This window comes from Sorex araneus, chromosome 5 (genome assembly GCF_027595985.1).
Source record: "Sorex araneus isolate mSorAra2 chromosome 5, mSorAra2.pri, whole genome shotgun sequence".
NCBI lineage: Eukaryota > Metazoa > Chordata > Mammalia > Eulipotyphla > Soricidae > Sorex > Sorex araneus.
The window spans coordinates 91,047,886-91,066,755 of record NC_073306.1 but is presented as its reverse complement, the minus strand read 5'-3'; the positions used below and the strand labels follow the sequence as shown (position 1 = coordinate 91,066,755).

Here is an 18,870-nt window from a genome sequence, read left to right as displayed (position 1 = left end):
TTTTTCACTTGTATCACTTGTCATCCGTTGCTCATTGATTTGCTCGAGCGGGCACTAGTAACACCTCCATTGTGAGACTTGTTACTATTTTTGGTATATCAAATACGCCACAGTAGCTTGCCAGGCTCTCGGAGAGGGGATGAGTTATCGAACCTGGGTCAGCCACGTGCAAGGCAAACACCCTACTCACTGTGCTATTGCTCCAGCCCACATATATATATATGCATATATATCACATATATGTATATACATATATATTGCTTTTTGGGTCACACCGGCGATGCACAGGGGTTATTCCTGGCTCTTCACTCAGGAATTACTCCTGGCGGTGCTCAGGGGACCATATGGGATGCTGGGAATACAACCCGGGTCGGCTGGTGCAAGGCAAACATTTTACCTACTGTGCTATCACTCCAACCCCCTCTCATATTTTTTAAAAATATTAATTTATTTTTTATTTTGGTACTGCAATTTACATCGTTTTTTAAATGAAAGAACGTTGGTTTACAAAGTTATTGATAGATGAGTTTTAGGCATAGAATATTTCAATCAAGTTGGCTTTTCAATTAGCGGGAATGGCAAGTACCCTGTGAGGAAGCCGCTGGAGCCAGCTTTCCTTTCTCTGGCCATCTGTATCTAAGTTTTCTATCTCCTGCGCACTTTACGATGGTTTCTAAGTCCATCTTCTTTCTTCATCTCTATTGTTCTTTCCATATTCCTGTATCTTCTTTTTTTCCCCCTAGCTGCCTTCCTGTCCTCCCACCAGCCTCCCTTCTATTGACAGAACTATTGTTCCAGGACACTGATCTCATGTATTACTTTTATGCATCAAGCTCTCACAAGTTTTCCTTTGCCCCAGAAATTTGAATTCCAAACACTTTTTTTCTGTGGTACAAAGGTTTTGCGTTCCCCTTGCCTAACTCTTTCTCCCCTCATGACATGTCTTCCCTTGGGTCCCACCCCTTGAGATCCTTTCCTTTTGCCTCTGCAGACTTTCTCATCTTCCAAGGTCCCACAGGAAAGCATACTCATTCTCAGAGATGCAACTGCTTCATTTCTCACATTAGAGCCATTTTTCTCAGCTGAGGGTCATATGGACACCCTACTGATCTCCAGGATATTTTCAGCAAGCCCGGTGAAAAATGCAAAAACGAGGAGCCACAGCATAAGACTTGGGAGGTTGACCAGTAGCAGAAGGGACCACAGGAAGGAAATAAGTCCTGGGAAGGACATTTTGAGGAAAGGTTGAGAAATGCTGTTCTAAAGTTATTCCCTCTCTTGCTGTGCATTGTGTCCCCTCGAGAGTTTGGAAGTGGGGCTAAGGATGATCTCATTTATCTATGGAACAGAGAGAGACAAAACAAGGGAATGGCCACTATCAAACGGTGACAAACCCTTAACTTTCGATTACCACTAGGCATGATCCTTATTTAAAAGATGAATAAATATATCACTGTATCACTGTCATCCCGTTGCTCATCAATTTGCATAAATAAATATATATGCATATATATGTATACACACATATATATATTTTCTAGGATGTCACTGTCACTGTCATCTCGTTGCGTGTTGATTTGCTTGAGCAGGCACCAGTAACGTCTCCATTGTGAGACTTGTTACTGTTTTTGGCATATTGAATATGCCACAGGTAGCTTGCCAGGCTCTGCCATGTGGGTGAGATACTCTCGGTAGCTTGCCAGGCTCTCCGAGAGGGGCAGAGGAATCGAACCCGGGTCGGCCACATGCAAGGCAAACGCCCTACCTGCTGTGCTATTGCTCCAGCCCTGACATATATGTATATGCCACTGATGCTCATTTCCCAAAAGTCTGATCATTAAAAACAGACTTTAATTAAATTGAGATCTATGGTAAAGTCTGGATTTTTAAAAAAAATTATTCTATTTTGGGGGGTTTTAGGACATGCCTGACTGTTCTCAGGTATCACTCCTTGGGGATTTAGGAGACCATATGTGACACCAGAGATTGAACTGGGATTGGCCTTATGCAAGGCAAGTGCCTTAACCCTTGTACTATGTCTCTAGACCTAGTCTGGATTTTAAAAATATTCTTAGATGATTCTAGAGAGTGAGACTAGGGTTAGAGAGATAGCTCAGAGTCAGAGCTTATGCTTTGTGCTTGACAACGTCCCAGGTTTGCTCTCTGGCTTTTCATGATCTCCCAAGCACCACATAAAGGAACTTTTGGACACTATCCAGAATAGCTCCTGAGAAACTCCAGGATTCCAGAGTTAAGGATAAAAAACCAGACAAGACCTAGAGCTGCGGTTCTAAAGTGGTCTGATCCAACTTTATTGTGCATATAAATCAGCTGGTCTGGAGCGACAGCACAGTGAGTAGGGCGTTTGCCTTGCACACGGCTGGCCCAGGTTCAATTCCAGATTCAATCCCTCTCAGAGAGCCCGGCAAGCTACCAAGAGTATCTCGCCCACACGGCAGAGCCTGGCAAGCTACCCGTGGCATATTCGATATGCCAAAAACAGTAACAATGGAGACGTTACTGGTGTCCGCTCGAGCAAATAGATGAGCAACGGAATAACAGTGATACAGTGATATAGTGATAAATCAGCTGGAGCCTTATTGAAACAGATTTGGTCAGTGAGACATCACAGTTCTAAAAAGGCCTGGGTGGTGCTTTTGAGGCTAATGCTGCTGGTTTTGGTAACTAGGCATTAGAGCATGGATTCCCAGTTTTATTTGGCCTACCACCCTCTTTCTAAAAAATAAAGCTGCTCAGGGACCAGAAATATAGTATAGTGGGTAGAAAGTGCTGGGTTTGATCCTCAGCATCCCATAAGGTCCTCCGAGCCCAGACAGGAGTGATTCCTGAGTGAGGGACCTGAGGAGGAACCACTGAGCATTGCCAGGTGTGTGGCCCCCCAACAAAACATAGATAAAGCTGTTTCGGAGCCCTGAATGGAAATCAACCTTCTCTAAAGAACAAAAAGAAAGTGCCCGCAATTGTACCCAAGGCTTCTGCCCAGAAGGTTCCTCTTTAGCCAACATTGCCCAAGGAGGAACCTGAAGGGGGCTAGAATCCAGCTTCGGTTTGCATGGCTGAGGAAGTGCAGGAGAAGGAAGAGTGATATTTCACAGGGAGTGGCAGTGCTGTCACTCCAGGCGGGGACCTTTTGTCTTCAACATACCACCTGTCTCAGTGTCACTGGCACATTCCAGGAAACTCTGAGGCTGTTTCCTTGATGAGCAGGTCAGGTCTCCCCACACAGCATCCTCAACCCATACAATTTTGAAGTTCCCTGTAAACATGGCCAATGGGGATGGGTACAGAGAAGAAAGGTCTCTGTCCTGAGTTAGCAGTCTGAGCCCTAAGACTTTTGGGAAGTGCTCATTTCTGGAGCCAGGAGAGCGATCACCTGGGTTAGAGAGAACCCACAGAACACAGAAGATTGTCTTATTAAGTTGCGGCTGCGTGGCTGTGGATTGTTGTAAACAGCATTTCAAATGGAAAAGAAAATGTCTGTGTCTTTAATATTTCCTGTGGCCTCTCCCCTTCTTTGTTCTTTTCAGTGATTTACAGAGGGAAGACAAAGGCAGAATAACATAGCCCACGATGATGGAAACAGAGACTTGAATTAGTGAGTAATTTCAGTTGAAATGGTATGATTCAGAGACAGAGGATTTTGCCTTCATTTTAAAAAGTCTTTATATCTTTTGCAGGGTTGTCACCATTGTTAGTGTGATTAGAGCCAGAAAGGATCTATTAGAAAGGCTTCTAGGATAGGACAAGCTAACGGTCTCTAGAATAAGTTTGCCTCCACTTCCAGGCTAGGCCAGGTGTTTCCCCACCTGCACAGGAGCCCGAGATTGGCAGCAGACAGAACTTAGCAGAGAAATGGACCCAGAGAACCTTCCAGAAGGCTACCAGAGTAAATGAACACAATAGGAGAGTCTTGAAAAGCTGAAAGTCCTACTAGGCAGAACTTCTTGGCAATTTCACATCCAGGCACAACACAGTCTTCAACAATCCACTTCATAAGTGTTTCATCAACAGCAGCATTTGCCAGACGGCCCTTGGGTCATTCCAGGACTGAAAATTTGTGGCCAGAGAAGCTGAAATCAAGTCACCCACTTAGGGACACAAAATGGCCCACGGTGGCTTCTGCTTGGTGTGTGGCCCTAGCTTATATGGTCCCAGCTGCAACACAACTGTAGTGACAGTCTCATCTCAAGAGCAAAGGAAGCTGGCAAAGGAAGCTGTGCTGCTTGAAAAGTTCTCAGCTCCAAAGCATCATGAAATGCCACCTTTCACTGAGCATCTGGAGGAACAGCCACTGGCCTATTGTTAAAAGGACTGTGGTCCTGGGGTGCAGAAGCTCATGTGGTGGCAGACTAATAGATGTGTGTCGTCTTTTGGGGGGCACTGGAGGCAACAGGAGGACCATCAGTCTTGTCTGTGTTCACCACTGTCTCTGTAGCTGCATTTTGTACTTTGGAGAGAAAAGACAATGATATATAATACAAAGCAATTGCAGAAAAATATTTGTCCTTTTAATGCTCTACTTAATATTTTGGTGGGGGGCACAGCAAGCTTTTCTCAGTGCTGACTCCTGTGTCTGCACTCAGGGCTGACTTCTGGCCAGGCTCAGGGAACCATATGGGGTGTCAGGGATTGAACCGAGGTTGGCCACATGCAAAGCAAGTACCCTACCCACCTAGCTATCTCTCTACCTCCCATCCCACCAGTTGCCTTATTTATTCATTTATTTTATAGTGTAAGGGCCCCGTGATGTGACTCACTGGGAAAGCACCAGACTTACAAGTAGGAGGGTTCAAGTTTGATCCATGGCACTATATCACATGCTAAGTACAGCCTGGTGGCATTGCAATCAGGGAATGCCACAACAAAGTATGAGATCTTCAGTGCTGAACCCCAGTCATCATATCAACAACATAACAAAGGGAAGGCAAGAGGGGAAGACTGTGAGTAGGATTTATGTAGCACACATACATACTTTACATATATTCAACTACACTGTTTACTACCCGGAAACATAGCTGTGAGTCCAAGAACATCTGTAGCTTGGAACAGCCATGAAATCTTCCCAAGGGACAATTGGAGACTTGGGTCAGATGGAGAACTCGTGTTGGGCTACATGGGTTCAACTCCTGCACCTGAGTTGGGACTGAATTGGGACTGGCTGAATTGGGACTGGCTTCTGAGCACTGCTGACATGACACCCAAACAAACAAAAAAAGAAACTGGCTCCTGGAATAAGGGTTGAAATAAACTGGCAGAGATAAGCAACTTCTCTTTCTCTGCCTTCTTTTCCTTTCTGTGTAAGGCTGACCAGAGATATACAATGTGAGGGCCAGAGTGATAGTATAATGGGCAAGGTGTTTGCCTTGCATGTGGCCCACCCAAATTTATTTGCGGGCATCCCATATGATCCTCTGAGCACTGCCAGGAGTGATTACTGAGTACAGAAGTACAGAACCAGGAGTAATCCCTGAGCACTGTCAGTTGTGTCTACAAAAGAGAGAGAGAGAGAGAGAGAGAGAGGAGAGGGAGAGAAAGAGAAAGAGAGAGAGAGTCCCTGCCTGGAAGGAGATACTTCCCAGAGCATCAGCCCTTGTAGAGGAGACAAACAAGAGACACACAGAGATCTCTGGAAATGGAATTCTGGGCTTCAAAGCACACACTGACAGGGGAAGCCTGATCTAACTCACTTTTGTTTTTCAACAGCAGTGAGTGGAGACAGGAGTTGGGCCAGCTGCATCCAAATCTAAATTGTTTCCTGGGTAAAGTCCCTATAAAGTCTAATTTTGTAGGTTGGGACCAGGCCTGAGAATCTATGTTTTAAACACATTTTATCACATGATTCTGATATGTGGCCCATTTTGAAACTTATGAGGAGTTCTCTGATGATTGCTTCCTTGAAGCAAATCTCTGTGTTGGGAACAAAGAAGGGTTAACAGGTACACAGACATCATTAAAAAAATATATGTTGAGTCTATGTGAGCAGAAATCCAATTGAATACAGCTTTGGAGAGCCACAGTAGTCAGCAGTGTGCCACTGTAGGAAGGAGATGGGAAAAGGTTTTTCTCGAGAAAACCCAGGAGGGCTGGAGCAATAGTACCAGGCCAACCCGGATTCAATCTCTGGCACCTGGCACAATGGTTCCTCTCTCACATCTCCCCAGCCCAACTAGAAGTGATTATTGAGCACATCCCCTCAGAAACAAAAACAAAAACAAAAAACCAACCCAGAACTGAATCAAACACTAAATTTCAGGAGGTCAATAAACATGTAGTACTGATTAGAACTCTAGTCTGTGATATTTTTATGAAAGATATAGCACTATAATCTCATATTTAAGTCATAGGTAATGAGTAAAGAATCCCTGGGGATGAGATGTGGAGTTAGTGATCACCTTAATACAAGAGTTTTTACCTTTCAAGCCTTAAGTTATCTTTGCTGTTTATCTGCTTGATGATGGTCACTTCTCTGCATTTTGGCTAAGATCAAGAGTAATATTTGCAGATTTTTCATCTTTTACCAAGTGTTAGTGGATTTTACTTTGCATTCTGTTATGTCATATTCAGGTAATTTGAATCTATTGTTCAATTTGTTTTGGCAAACAAACTCGAGGAGACTAGAGAGACAAATCAAAGAAGTTACACACAACTAGGATAGCAAGGGAGAATAAGCGGTATGAGAGGATGGAAATGGAATGGGCTAGAAGCAATCTATTTTTTTTCTTTTTGGATCACATACAGCGATGCTCAAGGGTTACTCCTGGCTCTGTGCTCAGGAATTACTCCTGGCAGTGCCTGGGGACCATATGGGATGCCGGGGATTGTACCCGGGTCAGCGGCATGCAAGGCAAATGCCCTACCCATTGTGCTATTGCTCCAGCCCTTCGAAGCAACCTTGAAGTCTCACATGATTTAATCTCCCAGAATGTTTCCACAACTGTATAATGACAGAAGAAATTGTTATTCTGTTGGATTGTTGTGAGGTTTGCAATACTCAACCCAATGTTCAAATTTCAGCACAAATCACCTACTATGTTAATTAACTCTCAATAATTCCCTTCTTTCAGATCCTAAAGTGTAGATGAACCCCTACTATACACTTTCCACTTAAATCTGTTGGTAACTATTTCCTTATTATTTCGTTATGTATATACATACTTATGTAATTAAGGCATTCATTGTGGTGTATGTACCAGGGGGTGGATGGGTGTTGGGGATCAAATCTAGATGTCATCATGCAACAAATGGAACAAACCAGAACCAAGATATTCACTTATAGGTGCTAGAAGTGGCGGGTGGGCAAAGGCTAAGGAACAGTGCTAGGAAATATCCCTGCAAGTCAGGAGTATAGGGGGTTTCCAAGGCTGCCCTCAATAACAATGGTGGACAGTGTGGTGATTTGTAAAGGTGTGTGGAATCTGATAAGGGTCTGTAAGCAAAGCTTATGCCTTAAGCCTGTGCTTGCTTTCTAGCCCCCCAAGGCATTTATTGTTTTGAGGGGGGTTGTTTTGGGGGACTCGCCTATCATTACAGAGTCTCTACACCTGGCTTGGTGCTCTGGGGTCACTCCTGGCTCTGTTGGAGAGGGACACACTTGGATCAGGTATCACACTTAGTGCTCCCACCTATGGGGCTCCGATAGCTCCACCCTTTGTGCTAACTCCCTACCCGGGCAATCACGGGTTGACACGAACTTTGGCCTCTATTTAGCACGTCAGGATGTGTGCCCTAATTCGATTTTTCAGAAGTGAGTTTCTCATTTTCTGGAGTTTCCTGAAACCCCCTCTTGGCTCCAGGTACACTGGAGGAAACTTCAGAGCTCTCTACAATTCTCATTTCCTTGGAAAATGAATAAAATCAACTTGGGAAACGTAAATGTTCCATTCGGTTGTTATTCTGGTTGTTACCTGCTTCCTAAAGTGAAGAATTCTTGTTCTAAGGCGGAAGAGTCCTGCCTGGGTCAAGCCCGTTACGGGGAGTGGGTACGGGGAGGGGGTGGCTTTCGAACTCGCTCAGCTGGTGTGAGCTCCGCAGCGTCGGCGGCGGGTCCTTCTCTGACGTCACCAGGCTGCGAGTCGTGGGCAACACCATTCCCCAGTAGGGGGCGCGCGGTTCCGCTCGCAGCACGCAGGCGCCATCCCGGCGGGGGCGGGGCCCGCCCGCAGGCGCGTGACGTCACCGGCCCGGGCCCGGTCCGAGGGGCGGGGCCGCCGAGGCGTCCCTGGGGCGGCCCGAGGAGGCGGCTGCGACAGCGAGAGCCGGGCCGGGAAGATGGCGCCGCCGGTGATGGAACGGGGGCTGAAGAGCGTCGTGTGGCAGAGTGAGTGCAGCGGGGCCGCAGGCCCGACCGGAAGGGCGGCCCGGGCTCCGGCCGGCCCCGCGCGGCGCCGGGCTTACTGTTTCGCGGCTCCGCGAGGCTGGGCGGGGTGCGGGCGGGCGCGGCCTTCCCGGGCTCCCTCCCGCCTGCCCCGGCCCCAGCCCCGGCCCCGCCGTGGGGACCCGGGACCCACCGCACCCCACGCCCCGCCGCTTTCCCCACGCGGCTGCTGTGTCCCATGCAGAAGCAGAGCTGAACCCCGCGCACCCTCCCGCTGCACGTCTACCCCGGCCCCGCGCGTCCGCCCGGGGGGGGGGGGGGTCCCGAGTGCATTGACGGACAGCGCGGTGACAGCCCCGCGCTGCGCCTCTCCCTGCCCTCGTTCGCGGGGCCGCTCCTTGCCCTGTTTATGAGTTATTCGCTGACTGTCTGACAGAATCAGCCGCGACTCGACCTGGGCGGGTGGAAGAGGGACGAGAAGACCCCCACGGGGCGGGGGACGCCGGCGCGCTGTGGCTAGGAGGCCGGTCTGAGGAGCGTTTCCGACTGGGGGGCACCGAGCGCGCGGGGTTCCGGGAGATGCAGGAGCGTCCTGGGTCGGACCCAAACTCCAGATCCTGCCGAGCAGGCCCGGGCAGGGTGCGACAGGTGGCCGCAGGGATGTCGGGAGGGAAACTGTCGAAAACATCTTTTAAATGATTGGATGACACAGAATATTGGCACGTTTGCATGAGAGTGGGTCATGGATTGTGTGCCGGGAAGAATTTCCATGATAAAAATGTTCTTAAGAATCAGCCTTTTTAGTTTGGAAAAGGGGAAGGGGCTAATGATAGTGATTGGGAGGAAACCTAGAAAAGGGAGGGTTTAGAAATAACAAAATGTGGGGCTGGAGTGATAGCACAGCAAGTAGGGCGTTTGCCTTGGACGCGGCCGACCCAGCATCACATATGGTCCCCTGAGCACCGCCAGGAGTAACTCCTGAGTGCAAAGCCAGGAGTAATTCCTGCGCATCGCCAGGTGTGACCCAAAAATAAAAAAAAATTCCATTCTGTCGTTCTGTGCTATTAACTTGAGGCTGCCCCGTAGGTAAGATAAAGAAGAATGAAAGACTGAATGGAAGGAAAAGAGATAGAAGGGTTAAAAAAATAGTCAGTTGAATCTTTGTGTAAATAGAAACGTAAGGGAAAGACCAGATGGTAATCAAGATTTAATGAAAGGAGCTTTTGCGTTTTGTAGATGTTGTAGATGACAGCATCTGAAACAGCTGATGGACTCTCCTAAGGAGAATCATGCATTTGACTTTTAATTCTGTATGAAAGTTTTAATTTTTTTTTTTGTGGGTCACACCCGGCAATGCACAGGGGTTATTCCTGGCTCTGCACTCAGGAACTACCCCTGGCGGTGCTCAGGGGACCATATGGGATGCTGGGAATACAACCTGGGTCAGCCGCGTGCAAGGCAAACGCCCTACCGCTGTGCTATCACTCCAGCCCCTGTATGAAAAGTTTTAATAGATGCGAAGAGTAGTGCCTGGCACGGCATGGACTCTTTCAGTCTGTTTTTCCCTTTCCTTGCATGTAGCTGTTATTCTGAGGACAGTGGTAACAAACATGCTTCACCATCTATTAACCTGGAGTTACCCTCCTCTAATTGTGGTTCTCACATGTTTTGGTTGTAGCTCTTTAGAATGCTCACTCATCTGGCTGCGGTAGTCTGGATATCACCCACTTTGTTGCGGATCCAGGGATCCCAAACAGCACAATTGCTATGACCACACTCTGCATGTTCTGAGCACTGAAATTGAACCAGGGCCTCACACTTGCAAGAAAGGTGTTTTTGCCACTGAATCATCCCCTGGGCTTTCTCTCCATGCCATTCTCTTGCCCAGAAATCTGTAGAAATTGCTTGTTGCTTACAAATGATTTCAAATTCTTAGTTTGCTTTTGAAGATACACAATCTGGCCCCAAACTTACAGGACTGCCTGCTTTCTCCTTGTATAATCTCAGCGTTCAACTATCTCATGCTTTTTGCTCTTCACTGTTGTTTTATTTTTTGGTGGGAGTGCAAATATTAAATCCGTTTTGATAATTTCCTCCCTTTTTTCTACTAAGGGCCCAGTTGATGCAGTGAATATTATCGAATTACTGTGGGAACACAGCATGAGAGACAAATTCCAGTCCTCTTTAAGCTTATATTCAGGTGGGGATAAAATAGAAAATAATTATATGAACGAAGAATAAACATGCTTATTTCAGTTTGTGATACACAGAGAGGGCTCCTGTAGGTTAGTGAAGCGTGAAAGGGTTCTCAACCATAGGTGGCACTTGAACAGAAACCTAAAACTTGAAAAGGAATCAGCCTATAAGGACTATCTTCAGTCTTTCAGAAGACTATAATATAGATAGTACAGGAGGTAAGGCACTTGTCATGCATGCATTTGAGCCCTGTAAGGACTGTAAGGATAGAATAGCACCTTACCTCTTTGGCCCCATTCCCTCACTTTTAGAACTTGCTTCTGATTTTCACATAGATTCAGATTTTTTTAACTTGTCATTCTGTAACTTCCTTTTTTGTTTTGTTTTGTTTTAAACACATCAGCATTGTTTCAGGGCTACTCCTAGCCTTGTGCTTGGGGAGATTGGCTGGGGGTATCACATCCAGCTGTGCTTAGGGATCTTGGTATCAGGGATCAAACCCAGGCTTCCTACAGGAAGAGTATGCGCTCAGTCAGTTGAGGTAGCTATGCAGCCCTGTGACTCCCTTTTTTGGGCCACCCAGAGGTGCTCAGGACTTACTCCTGACTGTGCTCAGGTAGCACTTCTGGTGGGATCCTTTTTGGTGCTGGGGACTGACCCAAAACAGCTACATGGAAGGCAAGTACCCTCCTTGCTTTTTCTATCTGACCTCTGTAACTTCCTTTTTTTTTTTTTTTTTTGGTAACACCCAACACTGATTGGAAATAATTAAAAATAGTGTGTCAAGGAAAAAATTTGCTAGTAGAAAAGATTAAAAATAAAATGTCCGTGGGACGAGAGAGAGAGAGAGAGAGAGAGAGAGAGAGAGAGAGAGGAGGATACAGTGGGTAAGACACTTGCCTTGCTGACCCAGGGCTGACCCAGGTTCAGTCCCTACCCCCATGAAGGGTTTGAGCCCAGCCAGAAGTTATCCCTTGAGCACAGGTGGCTGTGGTCCAAAAACAAAACAATGCATATTCCTAACATAGCCTGTAGTCTCCTCTTGAAGGATATTCAGAGTTTTAAAAACAAATTATTTTAGGGGCTGGAGCAATAGCACAGCGGGTAGGGCGTTTGCCTTGCACGTGGCTGACATGGGTTCGATTCCCAGCATCCCATATGGTCCCCTGAGCACCGCCAGGAGTAATTCCTGAGTGCAGAGCCAGGAGTAACCCCTGTGCATTGCTGGGTGTGACCAAAAAAAAAAGAAAAGGAAAGTTAGAACTTTTTATGCAAAAATATAAGCATGCATAAAATGTACTTTTGTTTTTATCAGTTTTCTTTGTTTCCTGTCTTTTTAACTTTGGTCATTTAAGGCTTATTTTGTTGAGCCAAATATTCTGTTAATTTGCAGGTATTTGAGCAGTTACTTAAATCTTTAAATATCCTGTGCTACCAGTAGTATTCTGAGTGCATATACCTTGATTCTCCTGTAATTCACACTCAGTGAGAGAAGAAAGATACAGATACCCAGGTACTACATGCTGTTTTAGCAGTTTGAAAGTGTCCCAGGGGAGAAGAGACAAAAATAATTATTTCATTCCTTTGAGAAGATAAGGGAAGACATTGAGGAGAAGGTGACATTGAAAAGTAGTAGAATTTTTCCCAGCCCCAAAGGCTGTTGAGTCACTGCCCAAAGGTAACCAAGTATGTGATAGTTCATGGCAGAAAAAAACTGTTTCATTTGTCACAAGAAACAGGGTGATAAGGACTGATAGGTTGGAGCTAAACAGATATTTCTGGACAGCGTGAGTATTTTTCCCCTCCTTAAATAACTGTCACTAGCATTTGGGGTGCTATTAAACAATACTGAAAGGAAGTCATTTTCTTGTTCCTATTTTGAAGGGAAATGACTAAGATTTCATTTCATATCAGGGTGTAACTTGTAATGCTAAGTGTACAGAAGACTTTTAAAAAATATATAATTTTTATTGAGTCAGACTTTTAAAAATGTTTTAAATTTATTTTTATTGAATTACCATAAGATAGAGCATTACAAAGCTATTTATGATTGGGTTTCAGTCATACTGTGTTCCAACACCCATCCCTCCACCAGTATAATTTCCCAACACCAATATCTCCAGTTTTCCTCCTGCTTCCCCAGCTCCCCTGCACCCTAGCCTGCCTCTATGGTTGGTACATCTCTCCTCCCCCTCTCTCTCTTTTTTTCTCTCTCATTTTAGGCATTACGCTTTGCAGTATGGACGCTGAAAGGTTATAATGTATATTTCTTTCAACACTCAGTTCTTGTAAGGATGGACTCTTTCTGGTTATGTAACATCCAAAACAAGACACAGACCCTAACAGTGCACCCAATAACTCCTGATCTGTAACTACTTAATATCACCACTAAATAATTTTTAATTTTTTTTTTTAATTGGGGGGCACACCTGCTCAGGGCTTATTCCTAGCTCTGTACTCAGGGATACTTAGGGATCACCCCTGGCAGGCTCAGGGACCATCTGGGGTGTCAAGAATTATACCTGAGTTCGCTAAGTGCCCTATTCACTTTATTTTTATTTTTTATTTTTTATATTTTTTTGCTTTTTGGGTCACACCTGGCGATGCACAGGGGTTACTCCTGGCTCTGCACTCAGGAATTACTCCTGGCGGTGCTCAGGGCACCATATGGGATGCTGGGAATTGAACCTGGGTCGGCAGCATGCAAGGCAAATGCCCTACCCACTGTGCTATCCTCCAGCCCCCCTATTCACTTTAATTTCTCATTAGTCCTCTGGCTTTTTACATTTATGTTCTATGCATGAAAAAACTTACAGACCTTTTTACTTTAAAGTTTTTAATTTACAGATTAGTATTAGGATAAGCTAAATTTCTATGTAGAAATAATTACTTTATTACTTTGTAGTCCTTTTGTTTTGGGGCTACACCCAGAAGTGCTCAGGGATCACTTCTGGTAGTGCTCAGGGGACCATATGATGCCAGGGATTGGTTTGATGTGTGTAAGACAAACCCCTAAGCCCCTGTTCTATCTTCCTCCCCCTATTTAGTTATCTAGAACAGTCTTCAGTTTTCATATCCTCTTTCTTGGCTCTTTAAAACACTGTACTTTGAGACACCTGTGTGGTCTTTCCCATAAAAGTTTCGATCAGTTTTCATTAAAAATGCTAATTCTCAGTGTTGCTTTTTCTTTTGCCCTAAGACCAAGATTTCCTTAAAATTTGTACCTTTTCACTAAATAATATGGAACAGAAGTAAGCACAATCTGTGGAATCATGGTTTAATAATGTGTTTCAGTTTTCTGGGAATATAAATTTCTCTTTGGCCTGAGGTTTGCCTTTTTGTTCTTTGTTTTTCAAACACTTTCTCATTATGCATTAGTGATAAAAGCTTGTTTATTTTCCTCATTGAAATAATACTTGGAAAACTTGGTTTCCAGTTCAAATTATACTTGTTTCCTAAAATGAATAATGAATTAGGACTACAGTTTTTTTTTAAATTGAATCACCATGAGAACAGTTACAAAGGTTTAAGTCTTCAGTCATACAATGATCAAACACCCATCAAACACCAGTGTACATGTTCTACCACCAAGAATCCCAGTATACCTCCCCACACACCTCCATCCTTGCCGCCACCTATTGCACCCTCCCGGGCCTGCTCGGCAGGATTTGGAGTTTGGGTCTGACCCAGGATGCTTCTGCATCTCCCGGAACCCCACGCGCTCGATGCCCCCTGGTCGGAAATGCTCCTCAGCGTATCTGGAAAACAGATTAGAGGAACTCACAAACTGCATCCTGGAACTGAACAAGAAATGTCAGGACTCAGCACAGAATTTGCTGCAGGTGTGTCTGGAGGAAACAGAGATGTCTTACTCTGCTAGTCAGAGCAGAATGGTGAACAATATAGAAGACTATATGGCCTACTTCCTCAGTTTAGACTCCTCCCTTTAACTCACCTTGTTCAGCATGACACCCTGGAGTTCTAGCTGAGCGCCATGAACTGTTGTATTTCACCTTTTCTTATTGTACGTGTACAACAGTCCTTTATCCACTATGTGTTCTTGGGTATTTGGGGTGATTCTAGGTCTTCGCCATTGTGATTGACACCATAATAAACACATAAATGCAAATATATTTTAAAATTAATGTAGTTGGGGCTGGAGCAATAGCACAGTGGGTAGGTCATTTGCCTTGCACGTGGCCGACCCGGGTTCGAATCCCAGCATCCCATATGATCCCCCGAACCCCACCAGGAGTAATTCCTGAGTGCATGAGCCAGGAGTAACCCCTGTGCATCGCTGGGTGTGACCCAAAAAACAAAAACAAACAAAAAAAATTAATGTAGTTATGCTCTTTAGAATGATACCCAGAGCTGGAAAGTCTAAATTTTATGGAAGCTTAGTTCTTCATTTTTTTTTTGGGGGGGGGCTCCTTTACAATTGTGTGTCTGTATCCTATTCTAACTTCAATGCAAGCAAGCACTGTGTATATTAGAAAAGACTCCATTGTTTCTCATAGCTTTCCCCCATTTTATGTTTTTATTGTCTACTGCTTTCAAGTAGGGTTTTTGCCTTTTAAAGGAGTGCTGTTAGTGTTTCTAATAAGTTTGGTTTAATAGGAACTTCTTTAGCTTTGCTTTCTTTACAGTTTTGTTTCATTCTTCAAGTTTGACTGATAACTTAGTTGCATTGAGTATTCATATGGGGTGTTTGTTTCATCCAACTTGTTTGCTGTGTCAAACCATTCTTTATTAGCCTAGATAATTTCATTTCTATGGTGGTTTCTTTATATATATATATATGTATTTATTGTGGTGCTCTCAAGATTCTGTATTTATCTCTTTGGCTTTTGTCATTCTGCATTGTGTCTTAGAGTTCTTTTATCAGAGCATATGATGTTGCATGGGCATGACAATGGTCGCACAATTTTGGAATTCTGGTATTTTAGTAATTAAGTCCAGGGGGATTTCTGCCAGCAGCTGCTGTGTTCTGAGATTGGTTTGTGTGCCTCTGGGATTATGGCCGTTCAGGAGTGGAGGAGCCATTCATGGGTGGCCGCTTGGGGTCTTGTTTGTGTGGGGAGCAGGGCCGGTTCCGTGGCCCCCTCCTCCACCGCGAGATTTCCCATGTGCCCCATCACTGCAAATTCCTATTTCTCTGTTCAATTGGCTCTGAAAGGTGGCGGTCGCCATGCTGCCGCAAAGGGGAAAAGGCTGAGGGACAAAAACCCTTCCCTCCTGGGGTGGCATGGGGCCGTAGCTTATTTTTGCCAGGAGCATTTCTGCCAGCAGCGGCTGCATTTCCAAAATTGGTTTGTGTGCCTCTGGGATCACAGCCGTCTAGGGGCAGAGGAGCTGTTCCTGAGCATTTTTTATTTTTGTATATCAGGAAGGGTTGCACGGCCACTGGAGAAATAGTCCTGGTCCCCACATACTGGAGCTATGTTTGTAGAAGCTCATGGTCTCTGGGATTCCATCTGGAGAAGGCGGGGAGACTGTACCTGCTCCATCTGGGGAACCCTAGTGTTATCCGCTCGGTTTGGGGTCCGGAGCATCCTCCAGTGTTGCGGTGCCCGCTGGCCAGGATTCTTCACTGCTGAGCACAGTTTTTCTTAAAGTTGACTTCTCCATGTTTTATTGTCCAATTCTTCATTTATTATATTTTCTTAATTTCTGCTTGCATTCCTAATACTTTTCTCCTATTCCATAGTTTTTAATGTTCTTTTGTTTAGGTCATAAATATACACGATTTGCTCTTCATTGCTTAATAATATCTGACAAGTTATTTTTTCTTAAAGGCTTTTTGCTTTAATATCTACTGATCGTGATCCTTTGTTTTTTATTGCTTAAAAATGCTCTTAGGGGCTGGAGAGCTAATACAGTGGGTACGGTGCTTTCCTTGCACACGGCCGACCCAGGTTCAATCCCCAGCATCTGATACTGTCTTTGAGCAAACCCAGGAGTAACTCCTGAGTGCACACAGCCAGTAGTAAGCCCTGAGCATAGCCAGGTGTGCTGGTGTGCCTCCCGTCCCCACGCCCCCCACCATCTTAGTCTATCTCTCTTTAGTAAATTAAAAATCAGTTCCTAATATATTAGAAATTGATGATTGATGCAAGCTTCTCATTTGTGGGAATTTCTGCTTCAGAATTGTAAGTAGTGGCAAATAAAGATATATGTACAAGGATCTTTTTGGCAGTATTATGGGAGCAAAATTTGAACAGAGTGACAACCTTTTAGGGAACTAATTTCATCAGTTAGCTTTGCCTCTAATAAGAAATACTATGTGGCTGTTAAAAAGAATGAACTTTATTGAAGCTATGTCCTTGATATATGTTTAGTAGTATATATATGTATTAATATATAATATTATATATTAAATATAGTAGTATTTAATATATGTTTGGACAGGCCTCATGCATGAAGGGACCGGCAGAGGAACCCAGGTATGTGGGACCTGGGGCTCAGATCTCCAAGCCTGCTCAGATTGGAATGGGCCTTCTCCACCCAGACCCCCCATTTTCCAGTAGCTTGGCAGCCACACCCATAAACTGCCCCCTGCGCCATGTAATCCCACCAATGGCCAACATCCAGAGACTGTAAGACCAAGCTCCTGGAAGCTTTGCGGTTGCACGACATCTAACAGCCTTGTTCTCCTTCTTGGAGAACCTGACAAGCTACCAAGAATCTATTGCCCACACGGGAGAGCCTTGCAAGCCCCCATGGCGTATTCATATCCCCAATACAGTAAAAGATATATACATACCTCTTGGAGAGCCCAGCAAGCTGCCGAGAGTATCCCGCCCGCATGGCAGAGCCTGGCAAGTTACCAGTGGCGTATTCGATATGTCAAAAATAGTAACAATAGATCTCATTCCCCTGACCCTGAAAGAGCCTCCAATCGTTGGGAAAGATGAGTAAAGCAGTCTACTAAAATCCCAGGCCTGAGTGTAATAGAGACATTACAGGTGCCCGCTCGAGTAAATTGACAAACAACGGGATGACAGTGATACAGTGATGTTTAGTAGAAAAAACCTAGTAACAGTAATGTGAATATATTAATCCCATTTTTATAGTATGATTATTTTAAGCATTGGTTTTAGAAAAGAGAGTTTATGCTCAGAGGAGAAATTGGTGTGGGAGGCAATGAGACCTGTTATGCTACCATCTTCATCCCAGCAAGAAGACTGAACTGTGGCAAAGACTACAGAGGAGATGAATGGCATTATGAGAGTTTTTGGAGATGAAGCCAATTTAAGACTTAAAATGGGGGAGAGTCATCTTAGATTTCAATTCAGATTAAGATTTTAGGTAGTAGAGGGGTTGCTAGTTGCAGAATAGGGGGAAAAGAAAACCAAGTTTAGAGGTAGAAACAGCCACCACCCTCAGATTAGAACATGCTGTATTATTAAAGTTGTGTTTTATTGAGGCAATATGGTTTACAACAATTTCTATTTTATACTTGCTCTGCTACTTTACCATGCCTACCATCAGATTGTCAGTAACCATGCCCTTGAGGGCATGAGGTCCCTTTCCTCATCCCTTTTCAGTATCAGTGCAACATTCTTCAACATTGGTATCTCAAGATTGCCATTTGAAACTTTTACCTTGTTTTTTTTCTTGCATTTCATGTATGAATTAGATCATCTTATAACTTTTTTTCCCCCTTTTGACTCACTGCACTAAGCATGATACCATCAGACCAGAGCAGTAATACCACAGGTAGGACGTGCAGTCAGCCTTGCACGTGGCTGACCTGGGTTTGATTCAGAACATCTTCTCTGGTCTCCTAAGCACCACTGGAAGTAGTTCCTGAGCACAGAGCCAATAGTAACCCCAGAACATTGCCAGGTGTGGTCCAAAGATTTCATCTTTTTCATAGCTGGTAATATTCCATTGTAGAAATATACTATAACTTATCCACTCATTTGTTGTTAGGCATGTGGGTTTTTTCCAGACCTTGGCTATTGTGAATAATGCTGCGATGAGTGCAGGTGTGCATGTATCTTTGCAGGTTAACATTTTAGAAGAACATGGTGACTCTTAAGTGCAGCTCGAAGTATCTGCTAAGAAGTTGGAGATGAAAATATAGGTATAAATCTCAGAAAAGGGAGCTGAGTTACCTAGATTTAAGGTAGAGAGTATAAGTCATCATGGAAGGCAGAGATTTAAATGAGACATAGCAGACAGAAGAGATCACCTCATTTCATCATAGAGATTATTTTTCAGTGTTGGTGTTTTTTTCCTTATAATATGATTTTCACATTGTCAGGATGTTGTTTCCTTAACAACTTTGTTACTCATAACTTATTTTCTATTTTACAGATATTTTCTGTTTTCTC

At 44.5% G+C, this 18,870-nt stretch overlaps 2 protein-coding genes across 2 annotated transcripts in view; both read left to right on the top strand.

The window, feature by feature from the left end:
- Positions 1-3,580, top strand: part of FNDC7 (fibronectin type III domain containing 7) — a 30,751-nt gene extending 27,171 nt beyond the window's left edge. Inside the window, exon 12 of the mRNA XM_004620042.3 lies at positions 3,549-3,580. Within this exon, the coding sequence (XP_004620099.2) occupies positions 3,549-3,580 (32 nt within the window). The remainder of the gene's footprint in view (positions 1-3,548) is intronic.
- Positions 3,581-8,211: 4,631 nt separating this feature from the next.
- Positions 8,212-18,870, top strand: part of STXBP3 (syntaxin binding protein 3) — a 74,441-nt gene continuing 63,782 nt past the window's right edge. Inside the window, exon 1 of the mRNA XM_055138958.1 lies at positions 8,212-8,338. Within this exon, the coding sequence (XP_054994933.1) occupies positions 8,290-8,338 (49 nt within the window). The 5' untranslated portion in view covers positions 8,212-8,289. The remainder of the gene's footprint in view (positions 8,339-18,870) is intronic.